General features: G+C 30.1%; 3 protein-coding genes across 7 annotated transcripts; all 3 read right to left on the bottom strand.

The window, feature by feature from the left end:
* Positions 1-9,379: 9,379 nt before the first annotated feature.
* On the bottom strand, positions 9,380-11,100 carry LOC130667925 (carbonic anhydrase 2-like). Of its 2 annotated transcripts, none has more exons than XM_057469857.1 (6): positions 10,940-11,100; positions 10,378-10,572; positions 10,131-10,281; positions 9,930-10,032; positions 9,608-9,838; positions 9,380-9,526 (listed from the first exon to the last, which is right to left on the bottom strand). In XM_057469857.1, the coding sequence occupies exons 1-6, from the start codon at positions 10,995-10,997 to the stop codon at positions 9,410-9,412; spliced, it is 855 nt and encodes a 284-aa protein (XP_057325840.1). In that variant the 5' UTR covers positions 10,998-11,100; the 3' UTR covers positions 9,380-9,409. The 2 variants fall into 2 exon arrangements, with proteins under 2 accessions (XP_057325840.1, XP_057325841.1); XM_057469858.1 differs by having other exon boundaries at positions 9,380-9,522.
* Positions 11,101-13,124: 2,024 nt separating this feature from the next.
* On the bottom strand, positions 13,125-16,770 carry LOC130667797 (carbonic anhydrase 6-like). 4 transcript variants are annotated; one of them, XM_057469642.1, is made up of 6 exons: positions 16,617-16,770; positions 14,425-14,613; positions 14,177-14,300; positions 13,988-14,090; positions 13,667-13,897; positions 13,125-13,577 (listed from the first exon to the last, which is right to left on the bottom strand). In XM_057469642.1, the coding sequence occupies exons 1-6, from the start codon at positions 16,672-16,674 to the stop codon at positions 13,446-13,448; spliced, it is 837 nt and encodes a 278-aa protein (XP_057325625.1). In that variant the 5' UTR covers positions 16,675-16,770; the 3' UTR covers positions 13,125-13,445. The 4 variants fall into 4 exon arrangements, with proteins under 4 accessions (XP_057325625.1, XP_057325626.1, XP_057325627.1 ...); XM_057469641.1 differs by having other exon boundaries at positions 13,127-13,577; positions 14,177-14,327; XM_057469643.1 differs by lacking the exon at positions 14,425-14,613 and having other exon boundaries at positions 14,177-14,327; positions 16,617-16,749.
* An 805-nt stretch (positions 16,771-17,575) lies between these two features.
* On the bottom strand, positions 17,576-19,685 carry LOC130667922 (carbonic anhydrase 6-like). Its single transcript, XM_057469853.1, has 6 exons — positions 19,525-19,685; positions 18,963-19,151; positions 18,716-18,866; positions 18,515-18,617; positions 18,193-18,423; positions 17,576-17,960 (listed from the first exon to the last, which is right to left on the bottom strand). Exons 1-6 carry the CDS (start codon positions 19,580-19,582, stop codon positions 17,844-17,846), a joined length of 849 nt encoding a protein of 282 aa, XP_057325836.1. The 5' UTR covers positions 19,583-19,685; the 3' UTR covers positions 17,576-17,843.
* Between the last annotated feature and the right edge of the window lie 3,520 nt (positions 19,686-23,205).

Below are 23,205 nucleotides of genomic sequence, written 5' to 3'. Positions count from 1 at the left end.
CCGGTACAAGACACCATACCAATATCATGTAGATACTTATATGCTTATGCGCACCCACACATGCTCATCATTTTGTTCATTTTAAGTTTTTAAACTCTATATATATGTATATATTTTACTAGATTTTTATTACTGATATGGGTGTATGGCTTGTGAATAAAATGAAATAAAAGTGGCTGATCAGAAGTTAAATATAAAATTATTGACTGTTTTATTTTATGATCCAAAAAAACAAAATACTTCAAAAACTGGTTTGTAATAAAAGAAAAAATAGATTTGTTAACCGGAAGTTTGTGAGTATTGAGTTAGACATTGAGCAATGTAATTGTCCATTAGTGTTGAATTACGTGAGTGCATTATGCTGCACATATTTTTTTACTGTGTCTATGTATCTATATCTATATATATATATATATATATATATATATTTCTTATTTTTTTTTATGAATATTATTATTGCGCGGACTTCATCATCTTTTATTGTCAACAGTGACTTAACGCATTTTATATATTAACTTTTAATTCATGAAAAAAAAAATATCTGACTGTCATTGCTGGCAAATTCCTTCTTAAAGTCACTGGGTAATATACTCTAATTATAGCTTTCCTCAGATTATAGCAGACATATAAAAAAAGTCTTTGGTGTAAATAGATAAATTCAAAATTTTTGAAAAAATATAAAAAACAATACAAATATCTTTCAAAACTAAGGGAAAAATTCAAAATTTTTGAACGACCAAAATTGAAATCGACGTCTGAACATTAAAAAAAAATTTTACAATGTTTATTAAATAATTTCAAGCACTAAAAATTTTGCTACGAAATGACGGAGGAAAATATTTAAGTATGTAAGTATATATTTAAAGACTTAGAGAAAGAGGAAGATAAAATGAATAGTACTTTGTATTTTAAATTATTCGCGGTAAATGTGCACGGAAAGTACTTACTAAGACGAATGATCTACACAATCCCACTGTAATTACCAAGTTACTGATACACAAACGCTAGTGCAAGTGTACTAAGTACTTATCCTTATTCGTAGTAAATAACTTAATGTTAAACGTGTTTAACTTATGTTTTTTGTTCAAACAAACATCTGTTTATTTTATTGTTATTCCCGTTATTTAATTAGCCATAGAACCCAATCGATAATATCAAAATTCAAGAAAAATTTACAGTTTAAAAACAACTACCAAAATTATTTCTCAATTGGAAAAAATTTATAATCAATTAATACTTTTTATATACTTTTGTAATTTTTTTGTGGCCATAAATTATGTTTATATTTATAAATAATAAATATTTATAAATATAAAATGTCCAAAAATAAAAGTTACTATTTTATTATAATAATCAAAAAAAATTTTAATCACGTACTTAAAGTTTAAAAATATTTGTCGGTGTCTATTAAAAAAATCATAAAAAATTTTTGATAGCTGTTTAATATTCAAGAGTGTGACATTTAAATATAAATAAAAAAAAAACTATCTATAAATGACAAAAATTGATTATCCGTAATCGGGGAATTTTTTCCATCATGTAAAAAAAAGATCAATAGAATTGATGTCAAAATGAGTTTATTTGTCAATTGCAAATAATAATTGAGATACATTAATTCAATTAAATGCAATGCGCGGTAATAAAGATATCATGTAGGGAACAAAAAAAAATGTTCATTGAATGCCGAAAGAAATGGGAAGTAAGCCAAGTATATCGAGAAGTAAGTTTGCAGAAATGTATCGAGTAATTGTAGAATCTACTGGTAGGATACGAGTTGTCGGTGAGTTTAACGTGACGGGCGTCTTCACGTTCGTGGTTTGGGTTTCTCTTGGGTTCTTGTCGTCGGTTTATATGTGCGGTGCAATGGGACATGGGACACACTAGTGCAGATAAGTTGTAACGAGAAACAGAAAATCGTGTGAAGGCAGATGAGAGCATGAGAAGGGTAGTCACAGATCGGAGTTGCCCAGAAGCTGGCAATGCAAATACAATCTTGTGTATATGTATGTAGTATATATATGTCCATATAACAGAATAAGAGAAAACACAGCGAGCTGAACGCCAGCTGGACAGAAGTAAAAGCGTCCGCACCCTTTGTAGCATCCTCTTGAATCATAGCTTCTGATCTTTTGAATCTTTTGCATGCGCCATAACCATCCCGTTGTTGTATGGCCTTATCCGTGTATTTCAGCGGTCTTCTGCGGCATTTATATACTTTAATCTTTTATTTTTCTTTTCATTTTTTTATTATTTATTTCACTGAATGCTCTTTTACGTATATGTGCTCTTACTCTTGCTTTCAGAGTACATGCGCGAGCCCTGTCAGCCGCGCACGGCAAGCGACAATGCCCGATGTGAGATAAAACGTACTGGAACTTATACTTACTGATCGAGGGACAACGAACAGAAGCCCAAACGCCGTAAGAGAATGGAAAATAAAATGTGTATAAGATTAAACACACAACGAAAATAAATAAAAAGTAATTTTGATATTTTATTTTTCATCTCTACTCCAAATAATTTTTCAAAAATTTTTAAATAGTTATATAATGATGATGATATCGGTTAAAATTAAAAAAAAACAACAACAACAAACGGTGAATTTAATACAATTCGATGAAACCGCCAGGAGAATTACTGAAGTGGGAGAAAGCACCTTTTTTCGGTGTCACCAAAACTCGTTTTCGCCACAAAGTTCGATGTCTTGAAATCCAGGGTGTTTTTTTTTTTTTTTTTTTTTTTTTCCTACTAAATTCAGCACAAATATTTTTATATACATTTGTGTATGTTATTACATAAAAAGCGATAAATATTTTCATAATATATAATATATATTATAGTTTTATATATTTTTTATCTACAAACCATAGAGTAATATCCTAATATTTCATGTGTCGACGGTCGTAGCTCCTCGTGACCTCTCGCGACCCCGATGAAGGACTCTCATTTTAATTCAACTGTGTTGCGATAAATAAAACCATTTCGTCTGGCGCAAAATTATTTTATATATATATACATATATGGATGTATCTACAGTATTATATAGTAGACGGTCTTATATACAACGGTGAGCATATTTACATGGAATTTAGCAAGAAAAATTAAAAACCGATGTCTGGCCGATTAAAAACTTACGCGACAGTTTTATCTTTTATTGATTGGACTAGTGAAAGAGAGAAGTTACTCCATCGCGACCTTTCCATAATATCTCACCGTTAAATAATGATAATTTTATGCGCCAAATTCATCTAATTAGTTTTACGACCGAGCATTAAAAAATTCAAGATAAAAACTAAAAAAAAATAACAAACAATTTACCGCTTATTAATAAAACAAACGTATAATAATCCGTAATGACAAATCACTAATAAATGCAAGAAAAATCATCAGGTTAATAATAAAAAGGCTGTTCAAAAAACAACAGTCAGATGAATCGAGGTAATTATCATCTCATTTTAATGTTTTACTCCGAGTTCGATGCCTCTACATATACTCTTATACATACATATATATATAAATATAAATAATAATATATACACAATATAACGTGTGGCAGCACGCGAGTATGTTATATACGAATATAACAGGCTGACTAGAATGAGCGTGAACAATCATTTATATCTGTGTATACATAATTAACAAGCCCCTGAGTGTTCATGACTCGAGTTTAAATATTTCCTCATTTTACACTTGGCCTCATAACTTTATGTATACCACTGATACATAAACATACATATACTAGCTACTTTATTGCTATGTATACCTTCAGCATATGTTTGTATAAATCCTTTCCTAATATAAACTAATACTTTCTATTTTATAATTCCATGTATATCTTATACTTATACTTATATACAGATATAATACTAGTTTAGTGTCTCCTTGATTCCCAGAACATTTATATATAAGCTTATACGGCTCTAATAGTCTTGATTCTTGAACGTTGGGCTCATTACACCTGGGGGTTAACATTTTCATTAGCATTTTCTGACCTAAGACAACGGTCAAGTGTACCAGCAGCCACGTAATACACTAATGTGTGGAAACAGATCAAAATTTTGTTAAATAATTGAAAGCATTATTTTGGCATTTTATCTTTATCGCGAATCATAGGTGCATGTGTGCATATTTTTTGCTCATATGTACCTACCCGAGTCAAAAAACAAATTCTAGTTTAAGTCTCAAAAGTCTCAATTGATTTGATGTTTATTCGCCGCCCAGAAAGTAACTCTACTTTAGTACTCAAAATCCTCAAGAGAACTATGAGGTCTAAATGCAAATAATTTATAGATTTTGAATTATAACTAAGACCTCAAAATCCTCAACGAATGAAAAGTTATATTTCGGACTTTGAAAAATTATAGATAGAAAAGGGAAGGGAGAGAATACGTCGAAAGAGACTTTTGAGGTTCAAATGTGGATTAAATTATTCCTGTATGTTTTGAGTATTTTGAGGCTCTAACCCAGATTATGTTATTCCAGTTTAGTCCTCAAAGTGGCAAAATTGGTCATAACTGCTACTTTGAGGACTAAACTAGGATAACTTCATATACTGTTGTCAATCTTTAAATTCTAAACTGATCCTCCAAAACCTTATGGAAAACTTTGAGACTTAAATTCGAATTTATTTTTCGACTCGGGATATATATGGTATTATTTAAAGGGATATACATCGTATTATTAAATTGAGAGCGGGGGTTGATGAAAGAAAATTAAGCAGTGAGTCTCTGATGATGATGCTGGATGATAGTTTATTGTTTATTGTTCGCTGTGCAAAGATAGAGATAGATAATGGAGAGAAATGAAGAGAACGAAGAAATTTTAATGTCCCTTTTACGAGCCTCTAAAATACCGGCGGTTAATCGCGGCAGCGGCGTGCTGTTGTCTTGGCGTATCACCGGCCGGCGCTCGGTCTGTGCTTTCTCTTAATTATTTTACGAGAATTCCGACGGCAATGCTCCTCTGAGGCAAAAACAAGCGGAAACAGCGATGCAACTGAGAATGAGACGACACTGGGTGTAGTTTATTGGTGGTGGCTGCGGTGGTGTAGGAACACACTCTTGGGAATTAAGCTCAAGTAAATCGGAGGTGAAGAAAGACATCGGATTTCACGTTGTCGTTTGTCGGTTCTGTTTTATTTACACATTAAAACCGATTATTTTATTTTATTAGTATATAATTAACATTTTATTCCTTTTTATTGTCGATTAAAAAATTTTTACGCTCTGTGCAATTTAATTATTGAGCGGCAAAATATTTTTTCAAATCAAAGTACTAGAATTATGTCAATTTTTTTAAATGTTTAATAGAAACATAAAAATTCTAAGATTTATTTCAACAAAATTGTTGCCCAGATAAAATTTAAATGCAAAAAATTTGTTAATATTCACGAGATCGACGGCTAAATAAACCTGACATACAATTTCACCAGACAAACGTAAGTTAATAATTTCTTGGCGGATTCGACAGAACTACTGGAGGCAGTCATACAGACAGAGATCTTGAAGCTTTTGAGTAATCCACGCACACTAGTTCCGTACAACTTTGTAATATACCACAGCACATAGTTACTGTAGAGAACACAGTAAACTAATATATGTGTAATATAACTGCAAGCGTGAAAGAGAGACAGTATAAAGCAGTAGGAACAGCATCAGTAGAATCTAGTCTGTCTGTTCGACCGACATTTCCGCATCGGCTATCAATATCGAAACGAACGATGGATTTACGAGGAAATTCCATATTCGTGCTTGGATGAATGACGAGGGATTCGCGCATGAATAATGCATTGACCCCGAGACGAAATAAATAATAGCAACTCTCTCGATCCGATGTTCTGCGACCGGTACCCCGCAAGTATTTACTACCAGCCACGAGACTTATTTTTTAACAGCTCCCTCTGTTCTCTCGCGGTCGTTTTTATGCTTCAGTTCAATTAATTTCTCTCCGCATCAAGTTGTAAGATTTTTTAACTTTAAGTTTTCTCATATCGCGGACAGTACTCTGATTAAAAAAATATATCACGACAAATAACGACCGCTTTTGATACAGTCACGCCCATAGAAATCGTGTCCCTTTTCTCAGTCGACCTTCAAGTTCCCCTTGTCAAATGAAATGAAAAAAAATATATATATAATATAATATATATGTATGTATACATATAGATGTATACATTGGACCAAAACTGAAACCCTTTCTCCTGACCTAGTGAGGCACTGAAAAACACCAACGCTTATAAAACTAAAATACACTAGCAAGTAACCAGAGATGGATTCACACGCTCCTAGAAATATCCAATAGCATATGTATATAAAAATGAAAGATAAAAAAATATAAAAAAAATTCTTAAAAAGACACACTTGCGCAACTAAATATGTAGACCTACCTACGATATGTTTAACGTTTTTTTTCTCTTTATTTAACTTTTTTTCGTCATTCGGTGATGGAACTAGTCACACGAGCTGTGGCTAGAGTCGACGACGACCGAGAGATTGTAGATGTTACTTACAAGTGTCTGGATGAAGTGAATAAGCAAACGATCGAGCAAGCGGCGCATCAGCTTATCGACTCGATAAAAAAAATTTTAAAAAAACTCAACGGAAATCAGAAGGTAAAAAAAATTCCGCTGGCCCAATTAAGGATTTTTTCATGCATTGCATCGAGATATTAAACTGCTTAAAATATTGCGACAAATAAAAAGAGTCGAATGTCAGCGAAATTCCAAATAAGACCACCTCCAGTCTGTGAGTGATACAAAAGTATTTTTAAAATTAATAATTGAAGTAAAAATACACAGCAAGTTGATTTGTATATTTTTATTGTAATTTAACGAACTTTAGACTCTAGACTCTAGACAAAATAAAATAAAGGGTTTGGAGTGAATGAAAAAAGTATAACAAGTAAAAGAAATAAAAAAAAATAAGAGACAAGCAAGCAGGACGAACAGACAGACAATCTCGCCTCGTTTATCAGAGTGGCATTGTCGAGGCATCGTTGCGCCGCGACACCCTCTTTGTTGTTAGTAACATCCAGGGCTCCTCCGGACTACTCAATCCTTTCTTTCATTCACTCACTTATTCTTTTCATTTTTCTTTCCGACACTCGTTCCTACATACACACGCACACACTCATACACACACACTTGGACAAATCTTCATCACGGACCATCACCGACTCGTATTATATCTTCATACTTGCCTTTATTATTTAACCATACATACATAAATAATAACAATAGTAATAAAAACATTTAAACCTTTAGGTTGTAAATAAAAATAAAAAGTAAAACCTCCGTCAAGACTCTGACGAAATGATAACTTTATTTGTCACCAATGATTTTTCGATTAGTCTCGGAAATAATTAAAAAGTCATCTGGCATAAATCATTTGGACACATACACAATAGACGAATGTTTTATATATTTTATTTTATTTTATTAAATGTATCCAGCTCATCTCATCCCGTGTGTGATGTGTGTATGTGGGTGACTGCTCACTATCTATTTAAAAAGCAATTCCACTACCCATATAGTTACAATGCCTGTATGGATGACTAGGAGAAGAAAAAAAATGGATGTCGCTATCTGAAGCGAGTATCTATCGCCCAGGGACCGTGAAGGCTGAAGGCTCCGAAGACTCGACTTATAGTGGGTACTATTGGAGGAAGGAAGAAATGAAGGGATGATAGGTGGTGCACGAGGGAAAATATGTTGGAGTATTGTATAGCTAGGGTATGGTATATACCATGGTATAGTCGAGTTTGTGTAGTAAAAGAAAAAAGAGGGTAAAGAGTGAAGGTAGAGGGCAAACCTGGCGCCGGAAGTTGAGAGTACGGAGATGTCCTCCGCTGGAATAAGATGAGCGGGTTCGTGCGTGCAGGGTGAATCTGCGATGAAGAAAAGTACGTGATACACCCGACTGAGAGCTGAGAATAGACTTGGATATGCCGTCTTACTCGTTCGGTGGCTTCTTACTCTCGGTATTTTTATTTCGTCCCATTTTTCTTCATAAGGTTTTTAATATATTATATTTATGAAATTATTTTCAATCGTATGCATTTATTATTTTTCCGTATAATTTCACGTTTTGTAATTTAATTTCAGTAATTATCGTATTACTTGTTGTTTTCGAGTTAACACCAAGTTTCTTACGTCTTACTAATTTATAATTATATTAGTGACTAGCCGTCACCCGCAACTCTACCTGTGTAGAATATGTCATATTCATTGTTGTTGAAAATTTAACCGAAAGCCCCCTTCGAGTTGACTTTCATAAAAATACCAGCAATGGTAAGTTCTCGTAAGTGGAAGGAACAGTTTTATCAAAGTCCAAATCTGTAGGTCTTATAGTTTTTTTTTATCCTTTTTTGAGGTCTTATAGTTTTAAGTAACAGGAGTATTTCCCTTTCTGATTCACCCGCAAGCCTCCTCGAAGTTAGTTATCGGTAACATACCACACGGAAAAAAATAATCGGTAGCAGCTACCGATTATTTTTCGGTAGCTGTTACCTATTATTTCGGTAGCTGGTACCGATTGCCAATCGGTAGCTGTTACCGAAAAATAATCGGTAGCTGCTACCGATTATTTTTTTCCGTGTAAAATAATATTAAACATAAAAATAATTTTTGTTAATCGGTGTTTTTTTTTTTCTAACTACTAACTGCAAGCTTAAAGTTTTCCTTTCGTTAGCTATTGTGTTGTTAGTGAGAATTATCATTCTCTGGAAAGACATTCAAGTTTGCAAATGGTTAATATCTTATCTATATAATTGCAAGACAAATTTACAATAACCTTCGGATATATCGGTTCAACATTTTTTTTTAAATATCGGTTTCCATTATTTAATTTATATACATTCAATGTATAAAATATAACTACTGAAAATATAAATAAATTGTAAATATTAATTATTTTTTACATGAAGTCATTTTTCTGTAATTATTCAACATGATAGTTATTCTCCTATACAATTGTTAAATAAATACTCAAAGAGAGTTTAACATATTTTCGAAATATATTTATGAAAATAATTATTTACTGGTTTGATTATTTTCAAATTATAGAAATTCAATAATTTCACCTTTTTTTAAGTAAAAAATCTATTTCTTTAACTTCATCTAAAAGTTTTCCTTTTCATTATCGCAATGTCACTACCGAAAGGACTAAAAATATGAAAACTTTTGTACGCGAAAACTTGTTTATTAAATTATGAATCGATTACAGGATTTTTACTGACAAAATAAACAATAAATTAACAAATTGTGCTACACATTTTTAAAAATAATAGTTGAAATAAAGTGACATTCACTGACGTAAATATATGTAATAAGGAAACTTTTCATAATTGACATAATATTTATGACATTTAGTAATATTTATTAAATATTCATATAATAAAATTTATTCATTAGTTATTTCGAAGGCTTGTACTTCCCAAAAATTCTGGGTTTGCGATCATTTAATGGTTGCACGGGTCGATTATTGTGATCATCGCCATCAATTAGATGAATGAACTGAAATTTTTCTATCTAGAAAAAAATATATCTATGTATAACTATGCAATATAAATTGTAATTATTTACTTCATAAAAGACGTTAATTTAACTGACTTGTTCTCTTGTAGCTGAAAAAACTTGATCACTTATCAACCAATTAACTGACTCTAAGCAAGATGGTGATGTCTGAGAGCCATGATATACAATAAAGCTATTGGCATCCTTTTCCTGCAAAAGATCATCGATTGCAAATGGTTCAATTTCAGTTTCTGTTCCTGAATCTATAACATCCGGAATTTTTTCAAGTATTTTTGTTAGAAATGCCGATTCATCAGATTCTACTTTCTAGAAACGAAACATAATGATAATAATAAAATTATATGAATTCAATTTTATTGACTGTATTGATTATTGAAAAGTTTAAATGAGAAATTACAAAAAATGTAGAATAGATCGTTACTCCTTTCTCGTAGCGTTCAGCAGCCTCAAGATTATCAAATTCAAAGTCGTAGTGAATTAGTTGTAACTCAATTGGATAACTATAAATATTGAAAGGTAATAATATTAATAACATTAACAATTATAATAATACTAGTAATAACGATAATTGGTATAATTTCTTTTTAGTCAGTATTACCTCTTGCCCATAAATGTATGCTCACTTCCTGAATTAATATCGGGACCCCAATGAAATTCTAGTGAATGAAAAATATATTCAGATTCAAGAGGGCCCCCGAAAATCGTAGGTATCTTAGTCTCACCTTCAGCCCATTCAAACATTATTTTTACTTGAAACAATAATTAGTAATATATTGTAATAATAATGTACTTATGTGAGTTTTATAAATGTAATTAGAATGGAAAAAATTAATAATAAATTTTACATGAGTGGCCGTTATTTTTCATAGTCATTTTCGCAGGTACGGTTTTATAATTTTGTAACCATATTTTAGTATACACATCTTCGAAATTTTTTCTCTTAATCTGATTTAAAACTGTAACATCAATGGGTGATTGCTCCGAACCACCACAGTGTGGGTATTGTTCTTTCCATGTATCGGGATCTTTGTAGTTATAGTCTGTATAAAAATATGTCATTATTCGAATTTCTAAATCGATACTATATTTAAAAAACATATACGATTGATTGAGACACTTATTCACAATCATTTGATAAATATAAGAAATAGCCAGAAAAAATGAAGACGCTTAGGTTTAATTAAATCAAGTGAATTTTTGTAAAAAAAAAAAATATTTTTCTTATTGCTTTTTACACAACTCAATAAGCGTGATAAATTAACGTTTAAATTAAAGTGAGAAATATGATTTTCGACACAAAATATGACGAAATACAAAATAATTATTTTTTCCTAAATTTTGAGGTACTTTTGGCCCAGATCTTACTTATAATTTCAAAATAAATATTAAAATATTTTAATCACTTACCAGCTGATATTACTAACATACGTAATGAAACTAAAATGATATTAAAGATAAAAATCATTTTTGTTAATCGGTGATGTTTTTTTAACTACTAGCTGCAAGTTTAAAGTTGTCCTTTCGTTACCTGGTGTTTCGTTAGTAAGGATTATTATTTTTTCGAAAGACATTCAAGTTTGAAAGTGGTTAATATCTTATCTTCATAATTGCAAGACAATGTTAGAATAACCTTCGGATGTATCGGTTCAACATTTTTTAAATATCGGTTTCCGTTATTTAATTTATATACATTCAATGTATTAAATATAACTACTGAAAATATAAATAAATTGTAAATATTTATTATTTCTCATCTGAAATCATTTTTATGTAATTATTCAACATGATAATTATTCTCCTATACAATTGTTAAATAAATACTCACAGGGAGTTTTCCAAATTTTCTAAATATATTTATGAAAATAATTATTTACTGGTTTACTTATTTTTAACTTCCCGCTAAGAAAATTGAAAATTTTCAAAAATTCGGAAAGTTATTGGTTTCGGTCCGATTTTCGAAAATCGAATTTTCATCAGATGTCGACGTTTTGAGGTCCTAGGAAGCTATTCTGACTAATTTCAAGATGATGTCAGAGTGTATGTATGTACGTATGTACGTACGTACGTATGTAAATACTGTTATCTTTTGAACGGATGAACCGATTTTGAACTTTAAGGTGTCGTTCGACGCGGCTTGTCAATATCTTGAAGCTGTGATAAATTGAGCTTGATCGGTACGGCTCGTTCAGAGATATTCCAAAAATCAAATTTTTTCAAAAATGTTTTTTTTGGATAACTTTTAATGTGTTCGATGGATTGATTCCAAAATCGATTGGGCTCTAAAGCATTATAATCCGCGTCGATTGCCACCTCAACCATCAAAATCAGTTCATTCGTTCAAGAGAAACCATTGTCGAAAGACTTAAAAAAAAAAATTTTTTTAATTTTTTTCTAAATATCTCAAAAACGACTAGATAAATCGAATTCAAAATTTGATCAGCTTTAGAATCTGATAAAACGCGCCGATTGCCACCTTAACCGTCTCAATCGGTCGATTCGTTTGAGAGATATCGTTGGAGAAAGAAATGGTGAAAAACGTTTTTTTTCGAAAACAACAGCATACAAAAGTATTTTCGAGCTCGAAGAGTATGTGAGAAATGTATTCACCATAATGTTTTCAAGGTTCTTGAGCTCGAAAACAGCGGGAAGTTTTAGGGCTGGCCCGCAGGGTCAACCGATAGTCAGATTTATCAATCGATATTACCTTATTTTGCCAAATGTATGCTCACTTCCTAAATTAATTCCAATGAAATTCTAATGAATGAAAATTGTAAAAAGATTCAAGAGGGTTCCAAAAAAGTGAGGTATCTTAGTCTCACCATCAGCCCATTCGTACATTATTTTTACTTGAAACAATAATTAAGAATATAGTCATAATAATGTTCTTATATGAGTTCTAGAAATAAAATTAAGATAGAAGAAATTTATAATCGATTTTACATGAGTGGCCGTTATTTTTATAGTCATTTTCGCAGGTACGGTATCGTAGCTTACAATTAACCCGTACAAAGTTTGGAAACCGGCCCTTGAATGGCCCGTCACCGGGCGAAATATGATAATTAACGGTCAATCATTGACAATTTTTAATGGCCAATGAACGGCTGAATATACAAATGATAACCCCGGCCCATTAATGGCGCTCGAATATCGGCTGATTAATGGCAGCCAGCAATCGGTCAACTGACGGCATTTTTTCCATTATCGGCGACTTTGTATGGGCAATCGCATGCTCTTTTGGTATCTATGATTTCCATTTAATTCGGTCAAGCTTTTCTCAAGTTATAAAAGAACATATACACAAACAGACGGTCAGTCAAAAATTGTATAAACAGTAGAGTTAGCATCGACGGATTTGATCATAAAATGGATATTTGACACAAAATTTCACGAATCAATCGAATGTACAGACAGCAGAACCTACAGATTTATATGGTGTAGTATAGATAAATTGTTTACCTTTACTATATACATAAATAAAAGGTAAGTTCAACACTATATAGTGCAGCAAACTTAGAATCACTTCAAAAATTCAATAATTACACCTTTTTTTTAAGTAAAAAATCTATTTCTTTAACTTCATATAAAAGTTTTTCTTTTCATTATCGCAATGTCACTACAGAAAGGACCAAAAATATGAAAACTTTTGTACGTAAAAATTTGTTTATCATGAATCGATGATAAGATTTTTACTGATACAATAAACAATAAATAAACAAATTGTGCTACACATTTTTAAAAATAATAATTTAAATAAAGTGAAATTCACTGACGTACATATATGTAATGAGAAATTTTTTCGTCATTGACATTATGTCTTTATGACATTTAACATATTTAGTAATATTTATTGAATATTCATGTAATAAAATTTATTCATTAGTAATTTCTAAAGCTTGCAAGGCCTTTTTTCGGCCTATTTTCGGCGAAATGTTGTCACCTGGTCGCCCTTTGCAAAAATTACGGGTACGCGATCATTTAACGGTTGCAAGGGTCGATTATTATGATCGTCGCCATCAAGTAGATGAATTGTCTGAAATACTTGTATCTAGAAGAAAATAAAAAAATTTATAAATGTATAACTACGCAATATAAATTATAATTATTAACTTCATGAAAGAAGTTAATTTAACTAACTTGTTTTTTTGTAGCTGAAAAAACTTGATCAGCTATCAACCAATTAACCGACTCTAAGCACGGTGGTGATGTCTGAGAGCCATGATATATAATAAAGCTATAGACATCCTCTTCCTGCAAAAGATCATCGATTGCAAATGGTTCAATTTCTGTTTCTGTTTCTGGATCTACAACATCCGGAAGTTTTTTAATTATTTTTGTTAGGAATCCCGATTCAACAGAGTCTACTTTCTATAAACGAAACATAATGATAATACTAAGTTATATGAATTCAATTTTAATGATTTTATTGAATATTGAGCAGTTTAAATAATGAATTACGAAAAATGTAGTATAGATTGTTAATCCTCTTTCGTAGTCTTGAGCATCCTCAAAACTATCAAATTCACTGTCGTAGTGAATTAGTTGTAACTCGATTGGAAAACTATGTACAGTAAAAAGTAACAATATTGATAACGTTAATGGTTATCATAATAATAATTAGTTTGATTATTTTTTAATTGATAGTACCTGTCGCCGCTAAGTGTATGCTCACTTCCAGAATTACTGTCGGGACCCCAATGAAATTCTAGTGAATGTAAATCATAGACAGCTTCAAGAGTGCCCCCGGAAACGTGAGGTATCTTAGTCTCACCTTCAGTCCATTCAAACATTATTTTTACTTGAATCAATAATTAGTCATATATTGTATTAATAATGTACTCATATGAGTTTTATAAATGTTATCAGAATGGAAATAAATTAATAATAAATTTTACATGAGTGGCCGTTATTTTTCATAGTCATTTTCGCAGGTACGGTTTTATAATGTTCTAGATTTATTCTATAAGCCGAATCCGCGAAATTTTTTCGCATATCATAATCTGTAACATCAATGGGTGATTGCTCTGTACCACCACATTGCGGGTATTGTTCTTTCCATGTATCAGGATCTTTGTAGCTATATTCTGTATAAAAATATGTTATTATCCGAATTTTGAAATCGAAACGGTTCACTGCGTTTTGGTCCCAAAACATTTCATCCCCGACAATTCATCCCCGTGACGATTCATGACAATGACAACTTACACTTAGACAAATAATACCCGATATTTTATTTGTTGGACAATTGATACTTCAATAAAAATATTAAATACAATAAACCAACTATAAATATTTTCAATTATGAACAGTTTATTATTTTTATTATTATTATTGTTGTTGTTTAAATTAAATCATCGGATTACTAAACTCAAAGTTACATAATATTTGGTTGATGGAAAAAAGTATAGATAATTTTTTTCATGGATTTGATGTGCTCGATAATACATGGTGGCCACATTTCTGGAAAGCCTGGAAATGTCAGGGAATCATAAATATACTGGAACAGTCAGGGAAATGTCAGGGAATTTCGTCACAAAGCTGGAAAAATTTTCACTTTCTTTTTTTTGACTGAAAAAATCCGACAAATTTAGTTTTCTGTCAAAACTATTCAAAAAGTAACGCGGCGCGAATGTGCTTGTAAAACCATCTTGAAAAAAAATAAGTAGAAATTGATTCCAATAGCGAAAAAATCAAGCAGCTAGAATTAAAAAGGCTGTTAGAAAAAAAAAGTTTTAGTAGAAACCAACCGCCAGGATCTTCAAGCTATTAACATCCATATTGACAAGTTAAATAACTAAAAACATTAAATGCATACATAAGTAATGAACTAATAAGTTTCACTATATTTATTATTCGCGTACTTGATTAATACTTTATTAATATTCTATGAAATATTCTTATTTATAAAATTTATTCTAGTGAAAATGAAAAATTTATTTATATTTTATTATAGAGTAAGTTATATAAAATCATGGATTTCAAATCAAAAATAAAAAATTATTCATTTAATAAATAAAAAAAAAACAATGAACCTTCACTAATAATAATAAAAAGCTTCATTTAACGACAATGATTAATTAATGATTAAACTGATTTATACCATTTTATTTTAAATTAAATAAATATTTCCAATGATTTAATATTACTACACATAGTAGTCAGGGAATTTTTGAATTGTTTGACTGTAATACCTGGAAAAGTCAGGGAATTTCAATCTCAAATTTCGTGGCCACCATGTAATAGTACAAATATTGATTAAAATAAAAATTGATTAGAAATAATTATCAATATAAGGTAGATTGTCGTGGAAGATGTCATACGGTGAACAGTCGTAGGGATGAATTATCTCACAGATATATTGTCGAGGATTAATTGTCCGAGGATGATTAATTCCGCGGATAATTTGTCGGGGATGAAATGTTTTGGGACCAAAACGCGTCACACCATGTGAAACTGATCTTTTAAAATATTTGAATAGCTAGAAAACAAATGCTTTCTTCTCTTGTTTTTAGATGCGCGACTAGAGTCAGTCAGTCTTATATTGATAACTAAACAGCACATATCTGTATTCAATAAACTATATATATTGCTCTTGCTTTCTGTTACTGCTGTTAATTGTGGTGTTGTTATTTATAATTTAAGTGTGTTATCATTGTAGTGTGTAAGTTATATACACTACAAAGATTTGAAACGATCGTGTTTTTTATATGAAAAAAGACATAAATTCAGAGATCAATTGAACGAGTTTAGTGACAACATTTTTCTTAATTTATGCTTTATTGCGTGTGTGAATTAAAATAAATTTGGTGATAAACACAAATATAAGAAAGAGCCAGAAAAAATGAGGACGCTTAGGTTTAATAATCAAGTGCATTTTTGTAAAAAAAAAAAAATATTTTTCTTATTGTTTTTTACGCAACTCACTAAGCGTGATGAATTAACGTTTAAATTCAAGTGAGAAATATGATTTTCGACACAAAATATGATGGAATACAAAAAAATTATTTTTACCTAAATTTTGAGGTACTTTTGGCCCAGATCTTACTTATAATTTCAAAATAAATATTAAAATATTTTAATCACTTACCAGCTGATATTACTAACATACGTAATGAAACTAAAATGATATTAAACATGAAAATCATTTTTGTTAATCGGTCATTTTTTTTTAACTACTAGCTGCAAGTTTAAAGTTGTCCTTTCGTTAGCTGTTGTTTTGTTAATAAGAATTATTATTTTTCCGCAAAACATTCAAGTTTGAAAGTGGTTAATATCTTATCTTCATAATTGCAAGACAATTTTACAATAACCTTCTGATATATCGGTTCAACTTTTTTTAAATATCGATTTCCGTTATTTAATTTTTATACATTCAATGTTTTAAATATAATTACTGAAAATATAAAAAAATTGTAAATATTTATTATTTCTTATATGAAATCATTTTTATGTAATTATTTAACTTGATAGTTATTCTTCAATCCAATTGTTAAATAAATTCTGGAAAAGAGTTTTACGTATTTTATAAATACATTTATAGAAATAATTATTTACATAAAATGAAGTTAACTGATGAAATGAATACAATAGAAAAAACCAGCAGAACATCGATACTTAGCAACGATTATGTGATTGCGTAATTTTAAGAAGGCCATTGCTTTTTTTTTTTTTTTATAAACCGAATAGAAAAAAAACGCTTAATAAGTTTGTACAGGACAATAAGTAATTAATAAGTTCATTTATGGATCTTCAATTTTGAGAATAAATTGCATGAATATCTGAAACAACAAGTTAGGAGTTGAAGATTTCTTATAATATACACAGAACACTTGGGTCCAAATTATAAGTTAAAGTACTTATAGCACTTATCGAGTGTCATTAGCTATAGATAAGTTGTTTATATTTACTACATCCACAAAAATAGCTAAGTTTAACACTATACATAGTTGAGCAACCTAGAAGCACTTCGAAAATTCAGTACTTTGACTTTTTTTTTACGGAAAATATTACTTAGGATATTATTAAAAAAATGCTTAACTACTGTACCAACATTTTAATGAAATTCGAATTTCCTTATTGTGAATTCGAATTTGTTTATTCTGAACTATAATCATCGACTACAGAATTTTAACTAATACAATGGATAACAAATTGTGTTACATATTTTGAAAAATGATAATTAAAATAAAGCGAAATTCACTGACGTAAGTAAATGTAACAAGAAAATCTTTTATAATTGACATTATTTTTTAAACATTTAACGTTTGTACACTTATTTATAGAATATCCATGTATTAAGATTTACTTCATAGTTTTAGTCCAGGACTCCTTTCTTCACATATAATTTAGGTACGCGATTATTTGCTGGTTGCGTGGGTCGATTATTATGATCGTCGCCATTAAGTAGATGAATTGTCTGAAATACTTCGATCTAGAAAAAAATATATAAATGTATACCTACGTACTGTAAAAAATGTTTGGTGTGAAAATGGTCCCCGAAGACTTTACACGGCGTGTTCAGTGTGAATTGACAATGTGAAATATCAAGCGGTGTACTTTTATTACGGTATGAGAGTTTTCTTTTACACCGTGGGCTTGAAATTTTCTACAGTGTGCAATATGTTCTAAATACTTATTTCATAAATACAGTTAATTTAACTGACTTGTTCTTTTGTAGCCTCAAAAATTTGATCAGATATCAACCAATTAACTGACTCTGAGCACGGCGGTGACGTCAAAGATCCATAATATATATTAAAACTATTAGCATTCATTTCCTCAAAAAGATCATCGATTGCAAATGGTTCAATTTCTGTTTCTGTACCTGGCTCGATAACATCCGGAATTTTTTCAATTATTTTTGTTAGGAATTCCGATTCTTCAGATTTTATTTCCTATAAATGAAACGTTATGGTAATAATTAAATTCGATGGATACAATTTCAATGATTTAATAGAATAATGAGCAGTTTAAATAATAAATTACGAAAAACGTAGAATAGATCAATATTCCTTTTTCGTAGACTTGAGCCTCCTCAAGACTATCAAATTCAGAGTCGTAGTGAATTAGTTGTAACTCAATTGGATAACTATAAACAGTGAAAGGTAATAATATTAATAACATTAACAATTATCATAATACTAGTAACAGCGATAATTGGTTCAATTATTTTTTAGACAGTATTACCTCTTGCTCCTAAATGTATGCTCACTTCCTGAATTAATATCGGGACCCCAATGAAATTCTAGTGAATGTAAAGTATGTTCAGATTCAAGAGGGCCCCCGAATATGGTAGGTATCTTATTTTCATTCCTACCCCATTGAAGCATTATTTTTACTTGAAATAATGATTAAGAATATATAGTTATAATAATGTACTTTTATGAGTTCTAGAAATATAATTAGAATAGAAGAAATTTATAATAAATTTTACATGTGTGACCGTTATTTTTCATAGTCATTTTCGCAGGTACGGTTTTATAGTCTTCAACATTTATTTTCTGAGCAGGGAGCCAAAAATCATCGATCACATTATATGCTCCTAAATCAAGGGGTGATTGATGGAAGCCACCACATTTTGGATATTGTTCCTCCCATGTATCAGGATTTTTGTAGCTGTATTCTGTATAAAAATATGTCATTATTTGAAATTCGAAATCAATAACATATGTAAGAAACATGTACGATTGATTGAAATACTTATCAAAATCATTTGACAGATATAAGAAAGAGCCAGAAAAAATGAAGACATTAGGTCTAATGATAAAGTGCATTTAAAAAAAAAAAATCAATAAACAAAATACTTTTCTTATTGTTGTTTACGGAACTCAACAAGCGTGATGAATTAAAGTTTGAATTCAAGTGAAAAATATGATTTTCAACAAAAAATATGATAAAATACAAAAAAAATATTTTTTACCGAAATTTTGAGGTACTTCTGGCCCAGATCTTACTTATAATTTCAAAATAAATATTAAAAGATTTTAATCACTTACCAGCTGATATTACTAACATACGTAATGAAACTAAAATGATATTGAATATAAAAATCATTTTTGTTAATCGGTGTTTTTTTTCTAACCACTAGTTGCAAGCTTAAAGTTGTCCTTTCGTTAGCTGTTGTTTCGTTAGTAAGGATTATTATTTTTTCGAAAGACGTTCAAGTTTGAAAGTGGTTAATATCTTATCTTCATAATTGCAAGACAATGTTACATTAACCTTCGGATATATCGGTTCAACATTTTTTTTTTAAATATCGGTTTCCGTCATTTAATTTATATATACATTCAATGTATTAAATATAACTACTGAAAATATAAATAAAATGTAAATATTTATTATTTCTTATATGAAATCATTTTTATGTAATTATTTAACTTGATAGTTATTTTTTCAATCCAATTGTTAAATAAATTCTGGAAAAGAGTTTTACGTATTTTATAAATATATTTATAAAAATAATTATTTACTTAAAATGAAGTTAACTGATAAAATGAATACAAGCGGTTGAAAAAAATGGCAGAATGTCGATACTTAACAACGATTATGTGATTGCGTAATTTTAAGAAGGCCACTGCATTTTTTTATAATCCAAAACTTTTTTTCATTATTATTATATGAAAACTGTAAATAAATTTTATTAATTAATCAGTCACCATGGCTGACAGGTAAGTAGAGTTAACGCTCGAATTTAGTAACTAGCCAGGCGTAGATTCAAATCCGAGTGTTAGCCGAAAAATATCGGTTATCTGATTTCAACAGTTTATAGTCGCTAAAGACCCCGGCAGTAAAAAAGCGACTTAAAAAAAAAAAAGTAAAAAAAAAATTATTAAGAAAATGTTTTTGAAAATGATGTTCTCTACGAAAAGTAAAATTTATTGATAAATAATTTAAAAAAGCCATTGGTTGTCGTCTGATTACTGAAAAGAATCTATAATTTGCTTAACAAAATGATTCCCAGGATGAAAACTCCGGGTGCCTTAATTTTGGCCCTTGCTGTAAGATGTTCGACAAGAGTGTGAGACCTATTGTGCGTAGGAGAAAAGCAGCGCTCGTAAAATATACTCTTTAGCATACGTTACATTTCCGACCGAGAACTACATATATATGTATTTAACCGTCATTGTGTCGTACGACGTAACAACCGGTGTCATAGGGTCACAGTATCGATGCCTCATGTTTATTTAATGCTTCAACCTACCGGTTATATATCCAAGTTACGTTTTGTTATTGCCACGATCGATAATAACTAGATGTATATTCTCCAGATCGTCGTCGTCATCATCATCATCATCATCATCTACATAAAATCCTATAGAACACGTGAGTTCTAACCCGATTGCTCCTTCACCTGCTCCCTTTTCTCCTTTTCGATACCCGTAAGGTCGTGGGATCTTATTCTTATTTTCGACTGATACATTTCCCACATCGCAACACTGTTTCTTTTCAAGTCTACATCGATATCTACATACGACTTACTACTTGGAAATCTTCCACTTAAAATTATAAAATATTCAACTGAAAGTTTTGAAATGAATTGATGTGCCTTCAATTATTATTTTATATTTTATATTCAATATATATTATTGGAGGGTTGATTTTGTTAATTTTCATTCAATAATATGTGGGAAAAATTTATGTCCACAAATGTACTTCTGAGAACTCTTTTTGATATTCAACAGACAAAATGCTAACAAGTGAATTTAGCTCTTAATAATGAAAAATAATTTTTACGAACTGAAATTAAATATAAAATAAAATCAATAGATTGTAAATAATTTTTAAAAATGTAAAGCTATTGGTCGTACACAAGTAAACATCCTGTTACAAGTAAACGTAAAAGCTATTTACGTAGGTGTTATATAATTCATGAGAGTTTACTTGTCACACATAAATATAAAAAGAGTTTAAACTTGGTAATGTTCAAAATAGTAAAACACCCAAGTGCTTTTAAGAGAACACCATCGACATGGTCATTATTTTTCTTAGTATAGAGCAGAGGTTTAAGATTTTCTCTTTTATATTTGCCTAATCGATGCTATTGAAAAGTTGTTTTATACTAACAATTCAAAAACAACATTCTACATATATAGTACATACCTATAAAGTAGAGGTGTATATATTTATATATATATATATGTACATGAAAGATAATAGATAATATTACGTTGTACACAAAGTCCACCGGAGATTGATGATCTTTTATGTTAAAATTTCTCGGAATATAAGTCTGCTATATTTTTTTCTTTTATTTTCTCAGTACATATATATGTGACACCTTTTTCCAGAGCACGCTGACTCATAGGTATCGAGGTGCATCTTTGAAATGTCGAGATGAAACGACTGAAGACGCACTTTCTGACGTCAATAAGTGGACTTGTCTTGTTTTCAAAGCATATATAGATTTTATTTTTTATTATTTTTATCAGCTCTTTGTAGCTTTAATATTTTTAGTTCTGCACTATAGTGCAGATTTGAATTATTGATATTGTTTGTAACTGCTTTGTTTTAAGCCCAAAAATTAAAACATATTTTTTGGATATTTTTAAATTAAAAATTCATAATAATTCAGTTCTTGAATATAGACATAGAAATATGCGATGTAAATGTCCTAAGAGTTCAGAGACGACTGATTTTCTATTATATTTATACCAAGGAATTTACTTTCAGAATTTTCTTCAAGGTTTAATAGTTTTATGTCTAAAACTCTATTTGAAAAAAAATATATGTGTCATGTTCCTGCACATGTGGCCAATCTTTTCGGAGAAAAGCAAAAGTTAACTAAGTCGAGAATTTTAACATTTTATTCTTATCTACAAATGAAACCTAATTTTTTCTGAGTCCCAGTTTAAAATCATTTTGCCTTAAATAATAAATAAAGCTAAAATTATTTCCAAGTCCCAATTTTGAACGGATTTTGTCCTCATAGAATGATATTCACTTTGAGAGCAAAATGAGACTTAACCAATTAGTTAAGGTGTTGAGGCTTAATTGAGACAAAAACTGCCGAATGAGACCTAAATGAGTCCAAAATCCACTGTTAAGGCCAAAATCCGGAATTATTTTTTGACTCGGGTACATCTGAAGCTAAATCTACATTTTTAGATAACATTTGAGCCTGACAATTACTGCGTAAAGAAAAAAATATCATGTGTTAAATTTGTTTTTAAAATTAAAAAATATTTCATTTTTCTTTTAGAATTCTACAAATTTATTTTATCCATTTGTTCCAATTCCAAAATTATAAAATAATTATGTCAGTCATTGAAAATATCACTTCGGCTCTAGACAGTCAAAGCCAATAATTCGCTCAACTTCATTACTATTTTATTACTTTTATTTTCTTTTAATTATTCAAAATGCGCTTTAAGAAAATTTAAGTTTCACTGGTAATTTATGACTCCCACAGCCGGTCTTTATACGGCGCGTTATCAAAAATAAGACTGTCGAAAAAACAAATAAATTTACGTCAACATACTAGTGGACGAGGAAATTTTGATTCATTGAAAACTATCAGCAAATGCAATTCAACAATGAAAATTCTAAATTATTTCTAGTTATTACAATAAGTAGTGATGCAACAATTGACTGTGATAACGAATTCACTATCTCGATAATAAATATTTAATCTACTTTACTATTCATTAAATGAATCACTGACTGAATAACGTAATTAA

The sequence above is a fragment of the Microplitis mediator genome, chromosome 5 (assembly GCF_029852145.1).
Source record: "Microplitis mediator isolate UGA2020A chromosome 5, iyMicMedi2.1, whole genome shotgun sequence".
NCBI lineage: Eukaryota > Metazoa > Arthropoda > Insecta > Hymenoptera > Braconidae > Microplitis > Microplitis mediator.
The sequence above is the reverse complement of the archived record's forward strand: the minus strand, read 5'-3'. Positions and strand labels throughout refer to the sequence as shown.